This window comes from Myotis myotis, unplaced genomic scaffold (assembly GCF_014108235.1).
Source record: "Myotis myotis isolate mMyoMyo1 unplaced genomic scaffold, mMyoMyo1.p scaffold_m19_p_33, whole genome shotgun sequence".
NCBI lineage: Eukaryota > Metazoa > Chordata > Mammalia > Chiroptera > Vespertilionidae > Myotis > Myotis myotis.
The window spans coordinates 1,366,633-1,386,781 of NW_023416339.1; the positions used below are offsets into that span (position 1 = coordinate 1,366,633).

General features: G+C 43.1%; 1 protein-coding gene across 4 annotated transcripts in view; it reads left to right on the forward strand.

The window, feature by feature from the left end:
• ADGRE3 (adhesion G protein-coupled receptor E3) overlaps positions 1-15,263 on the forward strand; it is a 50,883-nt gene extending 35,620 nt beyond the window's left edge. For all 4 annotated transcript variants that reach the window (XM_036302757.1, XM_036302760.1, XM_036302758.1 and 1 more), the window contains 8 exons: positions 470-637; positions 4,973-5,170; positions 5,432-5,667; positions 6,145-6,211; positions 6,429-6,520; positions 8,172-8,340; positions 13,767-13,862; positions 14,502-15,263. In XM_036302757.1, the coding sequence (XP_036158650.1) occupies positions 470-637; positions 4,973-5,170; positions 5,432-5,667; positions 6,145-6,211; positions 6,429-6,520; positions 8,172-8,340; positions 13,767-13,862; positions 14,502-14,510 (1,035 nt within the window). In that variant the 3' untranslated portion in view covers positions 14,511-15,263. The remainder of the gene's footprint in view (positions 1-469; positions 638-4,972; positions 5,171-5,431; positions 5,668-6,144; positions 6,212-6,428; positions 6,521-8,171; positions 8,341-13,766; positions 13,863-14,501) is intronic.
• The last annotated feature ends 4,886 nt before the right edge of the window (positions 15,264-20,149 follow it).

The window sequence follows — 20,149 nt, forward strand, 5'->3', positions numbered from 1 at the left end:
GATGTTCTTTTCCTATACTACCCTTCTCATTGTATAAGCAATCATTGTGTTCTCAGGAAAGGAACTGGTGTCAAGGGACCAGAGAAATTTTTTTGTTATTGTTTTGGAGGAGTTGGAGGAGTTGGGGAGACCAGGGAAATTTGGCTTGGAAAGTATTGGGGAGAAAACTTCATGTGAGCCTTACACTCTCTTTTTGTCTGATTCCCCTGGTAGGGGACAAAGTCATAGAACCAATGACATCTTGTAAAATTCAAACTCCCACAGAGAGAGATGACCCTGTTTTACGTTTTGTGAAATCCTGATGGAGGTGGGACCATGAGGGCTGTTGTCCTGGTGGCCATTCTCTCCACTTCAAATAGAAATCACCTGAGTCGCTCTCAGCCACGTTCTCATTCTCCACCCCAGCGCAGACGACACTCTAAGAGCTGCTCCTTCTGAGCAAGAACACAGCGAGCCCATTCTATTTCAGGTGAAACCCCTGAGCAAGAAGGCCTTCTGTGTCTTCTGGAAGAGCACTGGGGAGGACAGCCACTGGTCCAGGGACGGCTGCTTCCTGGTGCAGGTGAACAAGAGTCATACCACATGCAGATGCACTCACTTGTCCAGTTTCGCTGTCCTCATGGCCTTCACCAGCCAGGTATGATGCAAGCATTTAATTCCTCTACCTGATCCTTGTTGAGCTCCTGCTAGGTGGCGATGAGTGCTATAAAGAAAATGAAAACAAGCGAGAGACCGGAGTGACTGGAGAGGCGTGCCACTTTAGATAGAATGGTCCGAGGATTAAATATGAGAGCCGAAATCTGATTATTAAGAATTAGTAGAGCCAAAACCGGTTTGGCTCAGTGGATAGAGCGTCGGTCTGCGGACTGAAAGGTCCCAGGTTCGATTCCGGTCAAGGGCATGTACCTGGGTTGCAGGCATATCCCCAGTAGGAGATGTGCAGGAGGCAGCTGATCGATGTTTCTCTCTCATCGATGTTTCTAACTCTCTATCTCTCTCCTTTCCTCTCTGTAAAAAAAAAATCAATAAAATATATTTTTTTAAAAAAAAGAAGAAGAATTAGTAGAACTGTGATGTAGATAAACCTTGAAAACATGATGCTGACTGAGAGAAGCCAGACACAAAGGATCATATATTGTAGGATTCCACATATATGAAATGTCCAGAATAGGCAAACTCATAGTGACAGAAAACAGATTTGTAGTGGCCAGGGGCTGGGGGGAGGACTGAATGAGAATAACTGTTTATGGGCATGGGGTTTTATTTGGGAGGTGATGAAAATATTTTGGAATTACATAGAGGTAGTGGTTGCACAACACTGAACGTGCTAAATGCTACTGAACTGTACTCTGTACAATGGTGACTTTTATATTATTTGGATTTTACCTCAATTTTTAAAAAGCCAGTAGGAAAGGGTCTCAGGAAGAGCATCTGAAGAAGAGATACAAGTATGGTCAAGACTCTGAAGAGAGAACAAATTTTGTGTGTTCCAGAGAGAAGTGTGGCTGGAGCAGAATGAATGAAAGGGGTTGGGAAGGGGCAAGGTTGGAGAGATGGAAGCTGGAGAAATGTGCCAGATCTTGAATGCCAAATTCAGTTTTCTTCCAAATTGCAATGGGAAGGCAATGGAGGTTTTCCATCATGGATGTTACATATTTATGTCATTAGAAGATCCCTCTGACTCTCAGGTCAAGAATGAGCAGTGATCAAGAGTAGACTCGAAAAGAGATGATGGTGGCTGGGGTTCAGGTGGTAGAGATGGTAGGAGAAGGTCAGACTGGACACATATCCTAGAGATGGGGTTGGAGAACTTACTGATGACATAGGCTGGGTGACAGCACACAGGAGGTCCTGCATCCCTCTCTTTTCAGAGTTGGAGGTGGTGCCCCAGAACAACACTCAGTGGAAATCTCTGACCTCCCCTATTGCACAGGGCAGTGGGAAAGCTAACATCCTCCTATATAATAAAAGGGTAATGTGCAAATTGACCGAATGGTGGAATGACCGGTCGCTATGGCGTACACATGTTATATGTCAATTGTCTCTCAGTAAAGCTGGAAAATTAATCTAATTTTGACTCTCAACCATTGAGCTCAACCACAGGGGGAGCGCTGCTCAGTCACAAGCTGGGCTGATGGCTGGCAAGCACAGCAGCCTGCCTCTGCGGCAGCGCTAAGGATGTCCGACATCCATTAGTTGGACATCCCCTAAAGGAGGGCTCCCGGACTGTGACGAAAGGGCGCAGGCCTGGCTGAGGGACCACCCCCCTTCTCACCCCCGAGTGCGTGAATGTCATGCACAGGGCCTCTAGTATGTATATAAACATGAAAATACTTCTTTCATTCATTGTTACATTTATCAAGTTTATCTATGGGTTGAGCATAGCCTTAGTTTTTCATTTTCATTGCTGTATAATATTCCCTTGCATGACTATACTACAATGTACTTATTCACTCTACAGTTATTGAGTATCGAGGTTGTTTCCTGTCAGGAGCTAATAAAAGTAGTGCTATACCTTTCTAGGATGAAGCACAGACAGTTCCATGTGGGACCCTCCATGGTGCTGAGGGTGCAACACACTCCAGATTATGGAGCCTCTGTTATGAGTGTCTGAGTGACTCTGTGGAGCAGAGTATTGTTCCATCTATATAAAGCTGAAAACAGATACAACTAAACTATATTCTCAGGGGTTGAATACTTAAGTGGTAAGATTTACCATAAAAGGATCATGGCTACCTCTAGGGGAGAAGGTGTTTTGCAATTAGGAAGAACTTCTGGGATAATGTCAACAAGCTAGTTCATGATCAGTGTTTATTTAATAATTATTCATCATATGATAGATTGGCTTTTGTGCTTTTTGCTCTTTGCTTTTTTAAAATTTTATCTTTATTATTGAAAGTATTATAGATGTCCCCTATTTTTCCCATTAACTTTTTCCAGCCTGCCCCCACCCCTCACCCCATATGTGTTATATTTCACAAGTTTGAGGTTAAAAAAAAATGATTGAAATGTCCTATAAAAGTGACATTGAAAAAAGCAAAAATCCCCATATAATTATAAGGGATGGTGAGTATCATTTCCCCGAAGTGAGTCTGGCTAAGTCTGTATGGCTCGTCAGATCCCTGGCCCCTGTCTTCGATGAGATGAGTCCCCAAGAGCATAAGTCAATAGGGTGTCTTCGTTTGAGACCTCCCAATAGCAGATCCTGAGAAAAGAATTTGAGGGAAAGTAGTTTCTCTGGGAGGTGAGCCCAGGAAACATCAGTAGGTTAGGTGTGTAGGGAAGTGAGACAGAGAAGAGAAGGCATCCAGGAAAGGATGCATCCAGGAAAAGTTACCCCCATGGACAACTGGGGCTCAGTCCTATTGGGTACTTCTGGGAGATATCATAGGACATGCACCTCAGGGCCTTCCCACAAGAGGTGGAACAAGCTGAGGTATTTATCTACCAATATCCCAACTGTTATTATTTGAGGGCAGCTTCCAGGGGCATTAACACCCTTGCACGTGTGACTTGCTCTGGCGTGTGCAAGCATGCCGCTTGTAGCAGGGAACATGCCATCAGGCAGTCACAGGGTTCACAGAAAGCAGACAAAGGGCAGGTACAGGTGAGTATGAAGAGGTCAGTGGCCTCTGCTACACAGGACTTCCTGTGTCTCTTTGGGTGCAGACTGAGTCTGGCAAACCCATTCACTTACTTCTGTGTGAATTCTGCTGTACAACATGGAGCCGATAGTTAACAGTAGAGGGCTGTGCACTTAATAACTTGGTAAGAGGATAGATCTCTTGTGTTTTTACCACAAATTTAAAAAAGCGAGGGGGCACAAGAAATCTTTTTAAGATGATGGATATATTTATTACCTTAACCATGGGGATGAGAGCATGATATATGCCTATGTTCAAACTCATCAAAAGGTATGTACTCAATATATGCGCTATTTTGTATATTAGATATACTTCAATAAAGCTGAGGCGGGGGGAGACAGTCTTAGAGACACCTCTCACACTCTCTGTTATTAGCTTTGTGCCTGTGTTTATTTTATTTTATAATTTTTTTCTTTATTGATTAAAGTATTACATATGTGTCCTTATCCCCTCATTGCCTCCCCACCCACTCCCATTCATGCCCTCACCTCCCTGGTGTCTGTGTCCATTGGTTATACTTATATTCATGCATACAAGTCCTTTGGTTGATCTCTCCCCCTTACCCCACCCTCCCCTACCTTCCCTCTGAGGTTTGATGGTCTGATCCAGTGGTCGCAAACTGCGGCTCGCGAGCCACATGTGGCTCTTTGGCCCCTTGAGTGTGGCTCTTCCACAAAATACCGACTTCTGCACATGGACCACGAAGTTTCAATTGCACTCTACATGTGCGGGCGCACATGGTATTTTGTGGAAGAGCCACACTCAAGGGGCCAAAGAGCCGCATGTGGCTCGCGAGCCGCAGTTTGCCAACCACTGGTCTGATAGGTGCTTCTCTGTCTCTGGATCTGTTTTTGTTCATCAGTTTATGTTGTTCATTATATTCCACCAATGAATGAGATCATGTGATATTTATCTTTCTCTGATTGGCTTATTTCGCTTAGCATAATGCTCTCCAGTTCCATCCATGCTGTTGCAAATGGTAAGAGTTCCTTCTTTTTTACAGCAGCGTAGTATCCCATTGTGTGGATATACCACAGTTTTTTAATCCACTCATCTGCTGATGGGCACTTAGGCTGTTTCCAAATCTTAGCTATGGTAAATTGTGCTGCTATGAACATAGGGGTGCATATATTCTTTCTGATTGGTGTTTCTCGTTTCTTGGGATATATTCCTAGAAGTGGTATTACTGGGTCAAATGAGAGTTCCATTTTTAGTTTTTTGAGGAAACTCATAATGTGCCTGTGTTTAGACTGCCCTGTTCCAAGGGGGGAAACCACAATCCCAGAGCAGGATAGTGTGACTACTCTCTCCTCTTTGCTGGGTCCCAGGAAAAGGATCCCGCCCTGGCTGTGATCACCTACGTGGGGCTGAGCCTCTCTCTGCTGTGCCTCCTCCTGGCGGCCCTCACCTTCCTGCTGTGCAAAGCCATCCAGAACACCAGCACCTCACTCCACCTGCATCTCTCGCTCTGCCTCTTCCTGGCCCACCTGCTCTTCCTCACAGCCATTGACAGAACTGAGAACAAGGTACTGACACTGTCCCAAAGGACCCCTCTCTTCCCCAGGGGATGCTGCTTGGGCACCTTAATAAAATCGCTTTGGTTTCTGGGAGAGGTTGGAGGGGTGATGCCAAGGTGGGCAGTGTTGACATTGATCACCAAGCACCTTTATTATTGATGGACTTGGTCTAATGTCAGGTGCTCTGAACTAACACCAGTATAAAGGAGAGGCCCTCAGTTCACACACCACCCTAAGTATCCCACCTGGTGACTCTCACTCCTCCCCCAGGTGCTGTGCGCCATCATCGCGGGTGCCTTACACTATCTCTACCTCGCCTCCTTCACCTGGATGCTGCTGGAGGGCCTGCACCTCTTCCTCACCGCGCGCAACCTGACGGTGGTCAACTACTCCAGTGTGAGCAGATTCATGAAGTGGCTCATGTTCCCGGTCGGCTATGGAGTCCCAGCTGTAATCGTGGCCATTTCCGCAGCATCCAGACCTCACCTTTATGGAACACGTGAACAGTGAGCTTGACTCACACCCTGGGCCACGGACAGTTTGGGGGGCAGCATTAATGACGGTGATTGAGATGTCCATAGCAAATGGATATCTTTTCCCTTGAGTGTAAGAGCTCTGGCCTTGCTCCAGTGAAGCAGGGAAAGATGGCAATAGGAGCTTGGAAGGTTTTGAAGGAGGCAGTTTCGTGGATAGGTACCAGCTTTATCCCTCCCATAATTTGGAGCTTTCAAGTCAGATTCCTCTTTAGTATTATCCCCATTTTCCCGCCGTCATGACCTTGGTATGAACATTCAACACAACTGTGCTTATAAAATGTGTAATGTAGCATTAACACACAGTAGTGAGCAATCAAAACCTTCATTGCCATCAACTGGCATTGTCAGAAGACATTGGAAACATTCTCTGTTAGGAAAAGTGTCACTTCATGTTCGTTTCATGAGCTTTCTCTGATCTCTCTGTGTCCCTTTCCCCATTATTCCCAGCTGCTGGCTCCACCTGAAACAAGGATTCATCTGGGGTTTCCTTGGCCCCGTCTGTGTCATTATCTGTGTAAGTATGTGGCTCCAGGGGGCCTAATAAAGGAAGCACCAGAAGTACTGGGTGCAAGACAGTACATGGGGCGTGCATTTTCTCTATTGTATGGTTTCACTTTTCCACCTGCTACCAATTCAGTCCTGTGTGCAAGGAAAGTAGGAGTTGTGTGCAATTTATTAAGGGCGCCATGCATTATTTTAACTTGCATTCCTGGTCTGCGTCATTCCTGCAGGTGAATTTAGTATTTTTTCTCTTGGTCCTTTGGCTTCTGAAAAAGAAATTCTCCTCCCTCAACAGTGAAGTGTCAACCATCCAGAATACAAGGTAAGATGGAGCACATGGTACTTCTGATGCTCTCTTCCTCTCCTTACCCCTTTCTTCTCCCTCCTACATATCTACACACACATACACCCCACAACCAGGCTCCAGGGACTAGCAAGGCTGCTGTCATCTCCCAATATCCGTATTAGATAGAGTACAGGCTAAGCTACTGAGACAAAAAGACACCCCATCAAAAAGAGTGAAATAGAAGTTTATGTTACTCTCATGTCACAGTCCAGAGGCAAGCAGTCCAGGGTTGGTGGGGAAGCTCTGCTCCACAAAGTGATGCAGAGACTCAGGTCTTCCTATTTTGTTTCTCCACCGTTCCCTAAGATGTTGTCTTTGTCAGTTTCCCATCCATGGGAAGTTGCATGGCCCACATTTGCTCATATTTTATTAGCTAGACCTTAGTCACATGGTGACAACTAGCTTCAGGGGAGGCTGGGAATATATAGTCTCTAACTTGGTAGCCATGTGTCCTTGAAAAAACTCAAAGAGGGGAGGGATCTAAGCCTAAAAGGAAGAGGAGGAGAATGGACAAAAACAGCAGTTTCTGCCACACAACACAAGATGCACACAGGAGTACTCTTTTTATCAAAAACAACCAACTTAAGTTTGTGAATCCATCAGTTACTGAAGGCTTGGATTCTATAGAAACTCTGAAAGTTGTGCTTCTGAAGGATGCCCCAGAAAAACTGGGTTCACCCCACTGGTAGAGACCGATTTGGCTAATTATAACAAACTTAAATATATATCTAAAGAGTTTTGTGTAATGGGTTTAGAGAGGATTTAGATTAAAATATTTTTTGTATAATACTATTTCAAAAAATTGGGGGCTATGAGCTTTTTTTAATTGGCAGCATCCATTTTACTTGGAACACATCATTTGTTGTTTTCATTTTAATCACAAAAATAACACAACATATACCTTTTTTTTCAAAAATATATAAAGTGAAATGGTTAACTCCCTCTTTTCTTACTACTTCCACTTCGCAAGAAAGCTGGAATTAACAAACTTTATGACAGGTATGATATAATATGCGTGTTATTTTCCCCAGACCTTTTTCTGTGGATTTCTATAGAACAGACAGGCACACATACAATAGCCAACACACTCCACAAATCGTTCCTCAACCAGCTTTTCTCACATAAAACATTATGGTTTAAATTAGGGATAAATATGTATACTGCATATGTAGGTATATAGTGACCTTACATCTCAGTTTGCCTGGGACAGTCCTAGTTTATGCCTGTTGATCCATTATAATTATTAATAACGCCCTTTTTAATCTCAAAAGTCTCCCTGTTTGAATAACAGATTATATGGCCCTCCATCTATAGAAGAGAAAGAAATAAAGAGCCCCTAGTTTTAGAATGCTTTATGTATACGTGGTACTGATTTTGTTCTATATATTATCCTAAATATATATGTTAAAGTCTCACTTAATCTTTTCAGCAGCCCTGTGAAACAGGACTATTAGAAAGATGGGGGAATCTGAGTTATAGAAAGGTAATTTGCCCAATGTCACACCGTGCTGCCTTGGGTTTAAACCCAAGCAATCTAGCTCCAGAGTCCTCACCATTAACAACCACTCTATAAGGGTGTCCATGTCCAATGCTAGCTTGTGTACATGTTCGTTTATACTCCCCTCAGGATGCTGACACTGAAAGCAGCAGCCCTGGTCCTCATCCTTGGCTGCACGTGGTGTCTGGGCATCTTGCAGGTGGGCCCAGCTCAGCGGGTCATGGGCTACCTCTTCACCATCATCAATAGCCTTCAGGGTGTCTTCATTTTCCTGGTCTACTGCCTCCTCAGCCAGCAGGTAAACATTTACCCTTTCTTTATTGTTTTAAAGTGAAGAAAAATTTGCGGGTATGTAGTTTAATGAACATTTAGATACACGTTCTCTAAATTTTCATATGAATTTGTGAGCAGTGTGTAAATGCTACCTATATTTTCTCTACTTTGAGATGCTATTGATTGTGAGATATGTCCATTTATTTATGGCTTTACAAGGTAAATAATTACTATATCAAGGAAATATCATATTTGTTTTCAGCTTTCCCATTTGTAATTGTCATCTATTTCTGTGTTAACAAACAACCTCAAAAATCTCAGTGGCTTAGCCAAAACCGGTTTGGCTCAGTGGATAGAGCATCGGCCTGCAGACTGAAAGGTCCCAGGTTCGATTCCGGTCAAGGGCATGTACCTGGGTTGCGGGCACATCCCCAGTAGGAGATGTGCAGGAGGCAGCTGATCAATGTTTCTCTCTCATCGATGTTTCTAACTCTCTATCTCTCTCCCTTCCTCTCTGTAAAAAATCAATAAAATATATATTAAAAAAAATCTCAGTGGCTTAAACGTGAATATGTACTATTCTCATTCTCAGTCTGCAGGTTGGTGAGAGCTCAGATGATCTTGGCTGGCCTCAGCTTGGCTTGGCTATAAAATTCATATATATATTTTATATTCAGTATGACTACTAAATACAAGCCAATTCATGTGTCTACAGTTGAGCAAAAGAAACAGGGGTGTGTATACAACACTCAGGAAATACTGGCTGCTTTGGGCTTGTTGAAATAAGCCTCTAAGATGTTATCTAACTAAGAGGCACTCATGGATAATTTGGACTGTGTGTTTTCTCTAGAATTGAACCCCAGACATAATGAAACCCTACTGAATACTATCAAACTATGCTGAGATACTTCGACCTAGATTTAGTTAAATTATACTACATCTATAGAACAGGATACTATGCAACCATGAAATATAATGTAGAAGACTGAAACCCCAATGAAGCTGGGTTCCACATAGTTCAGGTCAGGAGGTACAATGGCCAAATAAACATAGTCCAGCAACCAGAAGAAATACAAAATCATGCAAGGTCTTTATTTGTACTTCTCAAATACCTTGAAGAAGACACATGGTCCAAGTATCCCTCAGATTTTGAGATTGTTTGTTACTGCAGCAAATTTGTCCTGACTGACACAATTTCTTTCCTGTTACTAGTACTATCTTCCTCCTGCACTTCCTCTTCCTCCTCCTTCCTCCTCCTCCTCCTCCCCTTCCTTCTTCTTCTTCTTCTTCCTCTTCTTTGTCTTCTTCTTCTTCTTCTTCTCCTCCTCCTTCTTCTCTCTCCCTCTCCCTCTCCCTTTCTTCCATCCATCCATCTTTCTTTCTTTCCCTCCTTCCCTCCTTCTCTCCCTCCCTCCTCTTTACCTCACTCTGCATTCAGGTGCCCAAAAAACCAAACTTGGAAAGGAAGAACATCTCCTCAGTGGATGAAGAAGAGGAAGAAACTGAGCTGACCAAGCTAACACTTCCTGGAGAGCAAAGGACCACCATAGGCTTGAAACATTCAAATGTTAATCTTTGTCCAGACACAAAAATATTTTAGGACTGGAAGGATATTCAAAATATATTAGAGAGAAAAAAAGAAAATTTCAAAACATTGCTCCAGAAATGTTGCATTTTGTTTATATATAAGCCCTTATTGTTTACTAGAGGCCTAATGCACGAAGATTCGTGCAAGAATAGGCCTTCCTTCCCCTGGCTGCCAGCACCACCTTCGCTCCGGCCCAGAGCCACCTTTTTGCCTTCACTCCAGCCCAGAGCTGCCTTCTGCCTCTCGCCTTGTCACGTCAATTTGCATATTCCCTCCTTTTTTTTTTTTTCATTTATTGATTTTTTTTGTGTGTGTGTTTTATTTTTTTTTATTTTTTTTTAAATTAAATCTTTATTGTTCAGATTATTACATTTGTTCCTCTTTTTCCCCCCCATAACTCCCCTCCTCCCAGTTCCCGCCCCACCCTCTGCCCTCACTCCCCACCCACTGTCCTCATCCATAGGTGCACGATTTTTGTCCAGTCTCTTCCCGCATCTCCCACACCCCTTTCCCCCCCAAGAATAGTCAGTCCATTCCCTTTCTATGTCCCTGATTCTATTATAATCAACAGTTCATTCTGTTCATCAGATTATTTATTCACTTGATTCTTAGATTCACTTGTTGATAGATGCATGTTTGTTGTTCATAATTAGTATCTTTACCTTTTTCTTCCTCTTCCTCTTCTTAAAGGATACCTTTCAGCATTTCATATAATCCTGGTTTGGTGGTGATGAACTCCTTTAGCTTTTCCTTATCTGTGAAGCTCTTTATCTGACCTTCAATTCTGAATGATAGCTTTGCTGGATAAAGTAATCTTGGTTGTAGGTTCTTGGCATTCATCACTTTGAATATTTCTTGCCACTCTCTTCTGGCCTGCAAAGTTTCTGTTGAGAAATCAGCTGACAGTCGTATGGGTATTCCCTTGTAGGTAACTGAGTTTCTTTCTCTTGCTGTTTTTAAGATTCTCTCTTTATCTTTTGCTCTTGGCATTTTAATTATGATGTGTCTTGGTGTGGTCCTCTTTGGATTCCTTTTGTTTGGGGTTCTCCACGCTTCTTGGACCTGTAAGTCCATTTCTTTCACCAGTTGGGGGAAGTTTTCTGTCATTATTTCTTCAAATAGGTTTTCAATATCTTGCTCTCTCTCATCTTCTGGCACCCCTATAATTCTGATGTTGGTACGCTTGAAGCTGTCCCAGAGGCTCCTTACATTATCCTCGCATTTTTGGATTCTTTTTTCATTTTGCTTTTCTGGTTGGGTGTTTTTTGCTTCCTCGCATTTCAAATCATTGACTTGATTCTTGCGCTCCTCTGGTCTGCTGTCGGGAGTCTGTATAATGTTCGTTATTTCAGTCCATGTATGCTTAATTTCTAGTTGGTTCCCCAATATAACATCGAGGGTCTCATTAGTTTTCTTGTAGATCTCATTAAGTTTATCGGCGGCTTCTAAACAGTTCTTGAGAGACCTTAAAAGTGTGGTTCTGAACTCTATATCTTCCATTGACAATTTTGTCCTGTTTCTTTGTCTCCGCATTTTGTTATGCTTCCTTGGTGCACCCCCTAGTGGTCTTTGTTCGCAGTCTTATAATTAAACCTTGATTGTTGTAGCTAATACCAGGGAGGGTTTGACCTCCAGGCCAAGTGGCTATGAGAATCAGCTGTGTCAGCAGTGAGAGAACTTCTGTCCTCTAGGGAGGTGCTAATCTAGCCTTTGCCTGAGGCTATCCGGCAAAAGCCTCTGTGCAGGGCTTGGGCGGGGCGGGTCCCACAGGATCAACAGGGTGGGCCGGAGAGAGCAGTTATGGCGGCTCTCAGTCCTGTCCCCAGGGGCTCTGCCTCTCTGAGTCCCAGCACCCGATGCAAAGCTCAGAGAGAAAGCTGCACTCGCTCTGACCGAAGCCAGACAGTCCCGCTTCTCCCATTTGAGTCTGGGTCCCCAAAGACTCGCCTGTATCTGGAGCTCAGAGTCTGCGGCTCCCTCCCGATTGAAAATGCCAACCGCGCCCTCCGCCGCCAGCCTGCTCGCGCACTCCGCACCTCAGAATTTGACTTCAGCACTACGCCTCCTCTGAGTGTCCGTATGCGTTTCTCTTTCCTCCTAGTTGTAGGACTTCCAGTCAGCCAGCGTTCCTGTGGTTCTGGGTGATGTCTCTTCCGTCTTTTAGTTTCACTTTTGAAGTAGTTGTTCAAAGCAGCAAACTCCGGCGTTAACCTATGCCGCCATCTTGGTTCTCCTATTCCCTCCTTATTGGCTGTGGGCTCTGCCATCTTTATCGTGAAGTGATGGTTAATTTGCATATTACTCTTTTATTAGATAGGATGTTGTTATGCATTTTTTTTATGTGTGAGTATAGGGGTACATGGCAAAGTACAATGGTTCTCAAACAACTCCCCAGGGGGAATATTTAGCAATATCTAGGGACATCTTTGATTGTCACACCCAGGGAAGGTGCTACTGGCATCTATTGGGTAGAGGCCAAAGATGTTGTTAAATATCCTACAGTGCATAGCATGATCTCCACCACAAAGGATGATCCAACCCAAGATATCAATAGTACCAAGGCTGGAATCCTTGGTGCAGCACATACTGTTCATGGCCCCCTCATATCTCTTTGCCTTCATCTCTATGTGCCTTGGGTTGCTTATTGAAAACACCTGGGACTCTATGCCTATGAGCTTCTTACTGCCCACAGGACATGCCTGGCCCATGCACAGGACAAGCTGGTGGATAAATGTCCCAGATCCCTTGTCCTTGAGGTGGGATGACACTGAAGTGTTTCCTATGCTAACTCCCAGAGCTCCCAATGGGACTGAACCCCAGTTGTCCACAGTGGAAAGGATTGGGTACCTTTTATTTAATATATTTTTATTGATTTCAGAGAGTAAGGGAGAGGAAGAGAGAGATAGAAACATCAATGATGAGAAACATCAAAGCTGAGGACAAACATCATTGATTGGCTGCCTCCTGCAAGATGGACTGAACCCGCAACCCAGGCATGTGCCCTTGACCGGAATCAAACCTGGGACCCTTCAGTCCACAGGCCGACACTCTGTCCACTGAGCCAAACCAACTAGGGCAGGATTGTGTACTTTTTACTGACTGCCTTCCCAGCCCTATCTCACTTCCTCACTGATATACTAGTGTTTTCCTGAGAACACCTCTCAAATGAACTCTTTACACTTGAACCCTGCCTTGGAGTCTGCTTCAAGAGACCCCAAACAAGACACATGGAAGAATATCACCAAAACATTAGTTGTCTTTCACTAGATTAAGGAGTTATGTATGGCTTCTATTTTCTTCCTCTGCATAGCATATTTTGTATGTTTCCACAACAAAGATGTATTCCATAATGAAAAGTATTATTATGGTAAAATATATATAACATAAAATGTATCATTTTAACCATGTCTAAGTGTACATGTCAGTGGCATTAAGTACATTCACATTGTGTGCAACCATTACCACCCATCCCTCTCTAGAACTTCTTTATCATCCCAAAATGAAACCCCATACCCATTAACAATAACAACTCATTCTCCCCTGCCTAGCCCCTGGCAACCACCATTCTACTTTCTGTCTCAACTAGTTTGAATGTTATAAGAATCTTATATATGTGGAATCATAGTGTATTGGCCCTTTTGTGATTGGCTTATTTTACCCAGCATAGTGTCTTCAGGGTTCATCCACGTTGTAGCATGTGTTCAAATTTTATTCGTTTTTAAGGCTAAGTAACATTTTATTGTGTGGATAAACCACACTTTGCAGGAAAAGATTTTTTTTCATAATGTCACTTTCCTCTTCCCTATTCTGCCTTTTCTCTTCTCCAATATTAACCAAAACCATCCTGGTACTTCTTGTTCCAGGTTCGAAAGTGGTTTGGAAACATTATGAAACCTAAATCTGAATCTGAGACTTATACACTTTCCAGCAGGTTTGGCCCTGACTCAAAACACAGTGCGGTAAGAAGACTTGTGACTTATTCTAATGTTTCACCCCTTGACACTCCAAACTTCCTCTCCTTGTTTTAATATGAGCTCCCCTTCCTGGAAGGTATGGGGAAGAGGTACTTTTTCTGATGACCTGGTTAGCATTCCTTATTCTCACTATATTGTTTCTAGTGACCCTGCTCACTAACAGTGCTTAAGCTGGATTTACTATCTATTATTTTTTTAATATATTTTTATTGATTTCAGAGAGAAAAGAAGAGAGAGAGAAACATCAATGATGAGAGAGAATCATAGATTGTCTGCCTCCTGCACGCCCCACACTAGGGCGCCTGAAACCTGAGCATGTGCCCTGATCTGGAATCAAACCAGTGGCCTCCTTGTTCATATGTTGATGCTCAACCACTGAGCCACACTCGCTGGGCTCATCTGAGATTTTTTACAAGTCCTCCAACTATAAACTAAGGCCGCACCTGTCCGAGGGTTCTAAAATACTAGGAGATCATGCCATCCTTGCCTACTGGATGGAGCTCTCTGGCTTTAACCCACTCGTACTCTTCCTCTCTGCTTTCTTGTTGTTTGTCTTTTTGTTTTGTTTTATCCTTAGCTCTACCTTTACTCTAAACATCTTTTGTGGTGGGAATATCTTTTCAGGACAAGTGAAGAGAAAATATTAAAACTAGAACTTTCAACTTCACATGGAAAGTCATATCCATGGATCTGGTTGGCATTATGAAGAATGAAGCTGAGGACAAAAGGAATCATTATATACAACATCCCTAGAGAAGAAATGTTTAACCTGTACTTCCCGAAGTGTTTGTTCTGCATAATGGGCTCTCGATAAATGAGTGTTGAATTGGATTTCTCCTATTCAACCAATGCTTGTCCCTGGTTACCCAAACCATGACTGTTGCAAATACGTTTTGTAAATGAGGAGGTCCCTTTCATGGCCTTGTCTCAAGTTAAACTTGTTCTTTAAACTCATCCACTCCATCAGCTTTGCCTTCTTTCTTACCCAGGCTAGATTTCATGATCAACCAGATCAAATGATTCTCTCTCATACTTTTCAGCACCTTTGCCTTCTCATTCCACACCTATCAGGGAAGACCCCAATCCAGGAGTGATCCAAAGATGGCAGGCACTGTGCATTGTCTATTCAGCAGCCATCACCATGTCATATGTTCCTTATTAACAGAAACTTGACTGTTTTTAAGATTTGAGACAGCAATGTGCCTGAACACAGGGGATCAGTTGGGATTGGTTTGAGCTGAATGATAATCAGTTAAAGGGAGATTACTTCCCTCCCTAATGAACATTTGACAATGTCTGAAAAAGATTTTTTGTTTTTATGACTGAGGCAAAGTAGGGGAGGCCAGAAGTACTGCAAAACACCCTACAGACAGACCACACACACACAGCAAAGAATTATTCCTCTCCAAATGTCAGTAGGGCTGAGGTGGAGGAGCCCTGGTCCTAACTAACCATAGTGATGGTATTCCTATTTGCTAAGGACTGTTTCAGGATGTGCATTTGTACCAATTGTGACCAATGAGATATAAAAAACGCCCACTGGAACACTTTCTGGGTTGGCTCAGTGGATAGAGCATTAGCCTGCGAACTGAAGGGTCCTGAGTTCGATTCCAATCAAGGGCACATGCCTGGGTTGCAGTCTCCATCCCCATAGGGGGCACGCAGGAGGCAGCCAATCAATGATTCTCTCTCATTATTGATGTTTCTATCTCTCTCTCCCTCTCCTTTACTCTCTGAAGTCAACAAAAATACATTTTTTTAAAAAGCAAAAATAAAAACAAAAAACACATACTGGAAAATACTTTTACTCCTTGATAAAATAAAATTTTAAAAAGACAAATTTAAGGAGAGCCTGACCATCACCTCCTATTTTTTTGGCTACTTTAATAATATGATGCTTGCAGAAAACAGTGGAAAGATGGGAATAATCTGGGCTACGAAATTGTTGAGTTGCTGAGCCAACCCTTTTTCCTATATAAGACAAAATCCTTTTGTTAAGCCACTTTGGGCCAGAGAATCTGTGACTTGCAGCCCAAATCAGCCTTCTTTATGAACCAACCATGTTTCTTCTCCACTCTCCAACAAAGCAGTGAGATCCCAGGACCACCCAGCTTGGAGCCATTACAAATGTGTACATTCTGATCTAAACAAGACCCTCCATGCTACCTGACACTTGCTTTTCCTATCCCTAGCCAACTTTCCCACATGGGGAGTTTCTGTTTTCACTTCCTTTCTCAATTCACATCACTTTTTTCCTCTACATAAGGCATAAAACCTTGTCTTCTACTTAACAGAGATAATAAACATCAGCTGATGGAAAGTCTCTCAATGTTCTGGCATCTCTTACAAATATGCCCACATCCATACCCGTCCTTGCCTCATCGATGCCCATTGTTTTCCCCTCCATTCTTCCACAACAGCAAAGGGATCCCTCATCTTATTTAAAGCTAACCCGTCCCTCTGTGCTTTAGAGCTCAGCCCCTCCTGTCTCTTGAGCAGACCTTTCTTCATTGATTCTCTCCTGAGTTTCCCACCTCTCTCACATTTTTTTCTTAGTTCCCCGGTGGCATTTAAATATGCTAAAACTTACACAGCAAACTTTCCTCGTAAAGAGCCAGATAATAAATATTTTAGACTTTTGGGGCCATATATAGTGATAGAGATGATGATGATAGACAGATAGATAGATATATATGGATATAAATCAATAGATACACACATAATATAGAGGGTGTTCCAAAAATGTATACACACACTTTAAAATTATCAAGGCAGTGTTTACTAAAATACATTTCATTTTCAAAATTGAGCTATCAGCTGTTACAGTGTGTATACATTTTTTGAAACATCCCGTATGTGCTATATGTGTAAAGGGATATATGTGTATATCCCTTTAGAAATACAAAAACTCAAAAAAAAATACAAAAACCTACTTGCCATACAAAAAAAAAAAGACTGCAGGCAGAATTTGCCATCCCACCCCACCACCACCACCAAGCTATAGTTTGCTGTCCCTGTCCTAAAGAAAGAGAAATAGAAGACTCTAGGAAAATGGCCACCTATATATGTTTCAATTTCCTCCAATCTATTCCCTAATGTATCTGCTTATTTGAACCAAAAGTCTGCTGGGGCTCTACCATGTGCCAAACCAGGTAGAAATCCCCAAAGAAAAATCTGGAGTTGAAAGGTATCCCCATGCACCAGGTGCAGAGTCCCAAAGAAGCTGAAGAGTGCTCTAAGGTAAAGATTGGACACAGCTCATCCTAGGAAGAGTCTGGCCCAGGGGGTCATAGGCCTCCTGGGATAAGGTCAGCATCACTCCCATGAGTGTGTGTCTGATCCCTCTGGCCCCCAAGAACTCCAAGTAGGAAGCAAGGAGAGCAGGGAACAGAAAGGCACCTGCCTGGTGCACACATGGCCCCAGTGGGGTAGAGAATCAGTTTCCTCCCATCACTTGGGAAGCTGGCACTGCTTAAAGTTCTCAACCCCCAGATCTGAGCACCAAAGGCAAATGAGAACCATGAGAGGCCCCTGAGGTCCCTGAAAAGAGGATAGTCCAACATAATGGACACCCAGCAAAATAGAGCTTCTGGAACAGACAGATCACTTCAAACAAGCATAATAAAAATACGAATGTAAAAAGATTAAAGTACAGCACCAAAAAGATGTAAATAAAATGGGAATAAATAAAAAGAGGAGTTTTTCCGGATGAATTAAAGAAGAGGATGATCACTGTCAAGGGCCAAAGTAGTGGCTTGGAAGACCATATGGAAGAAATATCTCAGAGCACAGCAAAATGCCAAAAGACGAAAATCATGAAGGAAAGAATCAGTCTGGGAGACCCAAGAGATCTAAAGTGGGATAACAGGGGGTTTTGGAAAAGTAGGGAAAGCATGCTCAGATCCCTTCTACCCCACCCCCACCCCACCCCAAAATTCTCCCTGTTGCAATACACTATCCTTCTCTTTCTCTTCACAGCCAAAATTCTAGAAAAGTTTGCATTCTGCTGCCCCGACTCCCTCCCATCCCCTCACTGCTCAACTTGCTGCAGTCTGACTTCTGCCCAACGTGCCCAAGAGTCGGTCAATGTCCCAAATGCTTCCTCTCTTCTAACTTGACTGAACTTGATGTTGTCGGTCCCCTTTTATTCTTTTTGGGGGTTTTTTGGCTTTATCTAGTGTTTTTGGGTTTGTCTAGCTTTATTGAGGTATAATTAACTAACAATTGTGTCTATTTAAAATGTACAACATGCCCTAACCGGTTTGGCTCAGTGGATAGAGCATCGGCCTGAGGACTGAAAGGTCCCAGGTTCGATTCCAGTCAAGGGCATGTACCTTGGTTGCAGGCACATCCCCAATAGGGGGTGTGTAGGAGGCAGCTGATTGATGTTTCTATCTCATTGATGTTTCTAACTCTCTATCCCTCTCCCTTCCTCTCTGTAAGAAATCAATAAAAAGTATTTTAAAAAAAATAAAATAAAAAATAAAATGTACAACATGATGATTTATCTACGTCTACTTTTCTCCTTGAGGTTTTTACTTTTTTTTTTTTTTTTTTTTTTTACTTCCCTGATACCACACTCTTTTCCTATAAGTGTGGCAGCTCATCCTAGTTTTTCCAGGACTTTCCCAGCTTTGATACTGAGAGTCCTGCACTCTAGGAACCCCTCCATCCCAGGCAAACCAGAACCATGTCACAAGCTCATCTTTCCCTGTCCTGTGGTGTCTCAATTTGGGTTCCCCAAAGAGCAAACTCTGAGACAAGGATTTGAGTGCAAGTAGTTTATTTCAGAGGTGATCCCAGGAAACACCAGCAGGGGTGTAAAGAAGTGAGTCAGGAAGGAAAAGGCAGCCAGTACAAGATGAGTTCAAGGATGTGTTACTGAGTGGACTATTGCTGTAGGAGATGGGAGCTTAATACCAGCAGGGACCGCTGGGCAGTCCATGGAATGCTTATCTCAGAGACATCTCACCTGAGGGGTGAGGGAGCTGGGTATATGCCCACTAAGGCTTTGGTAAGGTATGTTCTGGTAAGTATTTTCCACCTGGCACTTCTCACCTGCCATGTGCCAAACCAGGTAGACTCTGGTGGCAGCTGCTGCCATTAGAAGTCACTGAAAGCATAAGAATCAAGGCTATAGCCCTAACCGGTTTGGCTCAGTGGATAGAGTGTTGGCCTGTGGACTGAACGGTCCCAGGTTTAATTCTGGTCAAGGGCATGTAACTTGGTTTTGGGCACATCCCTAGTAGGGGGTGTGCAGGAGGCAACTGGTTGATGTTTCTCTCTTATCGATGTTTCTAACTCTCTATCCCTCTCCCTTCCTCTCTGTAAAAAATCAATAAAATATTTTTTTTTAAAGAATCAAGGCTATAAGCGGGATATGACAGCATCTGCTCCACACAAGATTTCATTCTTTTTTTCTTTTTAAGAATATTTTTATTAACTTCAGAGAGGAAGGGAGAGGGAAAGAGAGATGGAAACATCAATGATAAGAGAGAATCGTTGATCAGCTGCCTCCTGCACACCCCCTACTGGGGATCAAGCCCACAACCCTGGCCTATGGCCTGACCCAGACTCAAACCATGACTTCCTGGTTCATGGGTCTATGCTCAACCACTGAGCCACACCCATCGGGCAAGATTTCTTTCTTGACAAAAGAGAAGCTCTAAGAATTTCAGCAAGAGTTCATGAATCATCTAAATTTCAATGTGTTATGTTCATAAGCTTTTTTTTCCTTCTCTATCTCTAAGTAATGATAACTCCATCTTTTCTACTGCGTAAACTGAAAACCTGAGGGTCATCCTTTACTCTTCTCTTTCTCTCACACCCCATATTCAATCCATCAAACAAATTAGCTATAGCTTCAAAATAAAACTAGAATCCTTCCTACCTTCAAAATTAGCTCTTTGGTCCCCATCATCTATCACCTGCATTCTGGTAATAGCCCCAGGAGAGCCACAGGTTATTTTCATCAGACCTAGAAGTCAGCTCTTGGTCTCTTATCTTAGCCCAGGATGTCTGTTCCTCCAAACCAGGATGTTCCTTTCCCATAACTGCCAGCTGAAACAAGAGCTACAAGGTCAGGGTCCTCAGAAATAACTCAAGTTTATAGACAGTCCCTCAGGAAGCATCAGAGGTGCTACAGAAAAAGATGAACCACTGGAGGCAAAGACTGAGTCTAAATACCAGTCTGCCACTTACCCACTAAACGTCAATGGACAAGCCATGACACCCCTCTGTGCTCAGTATTTCTAGCTATAAAATGGGGTTGG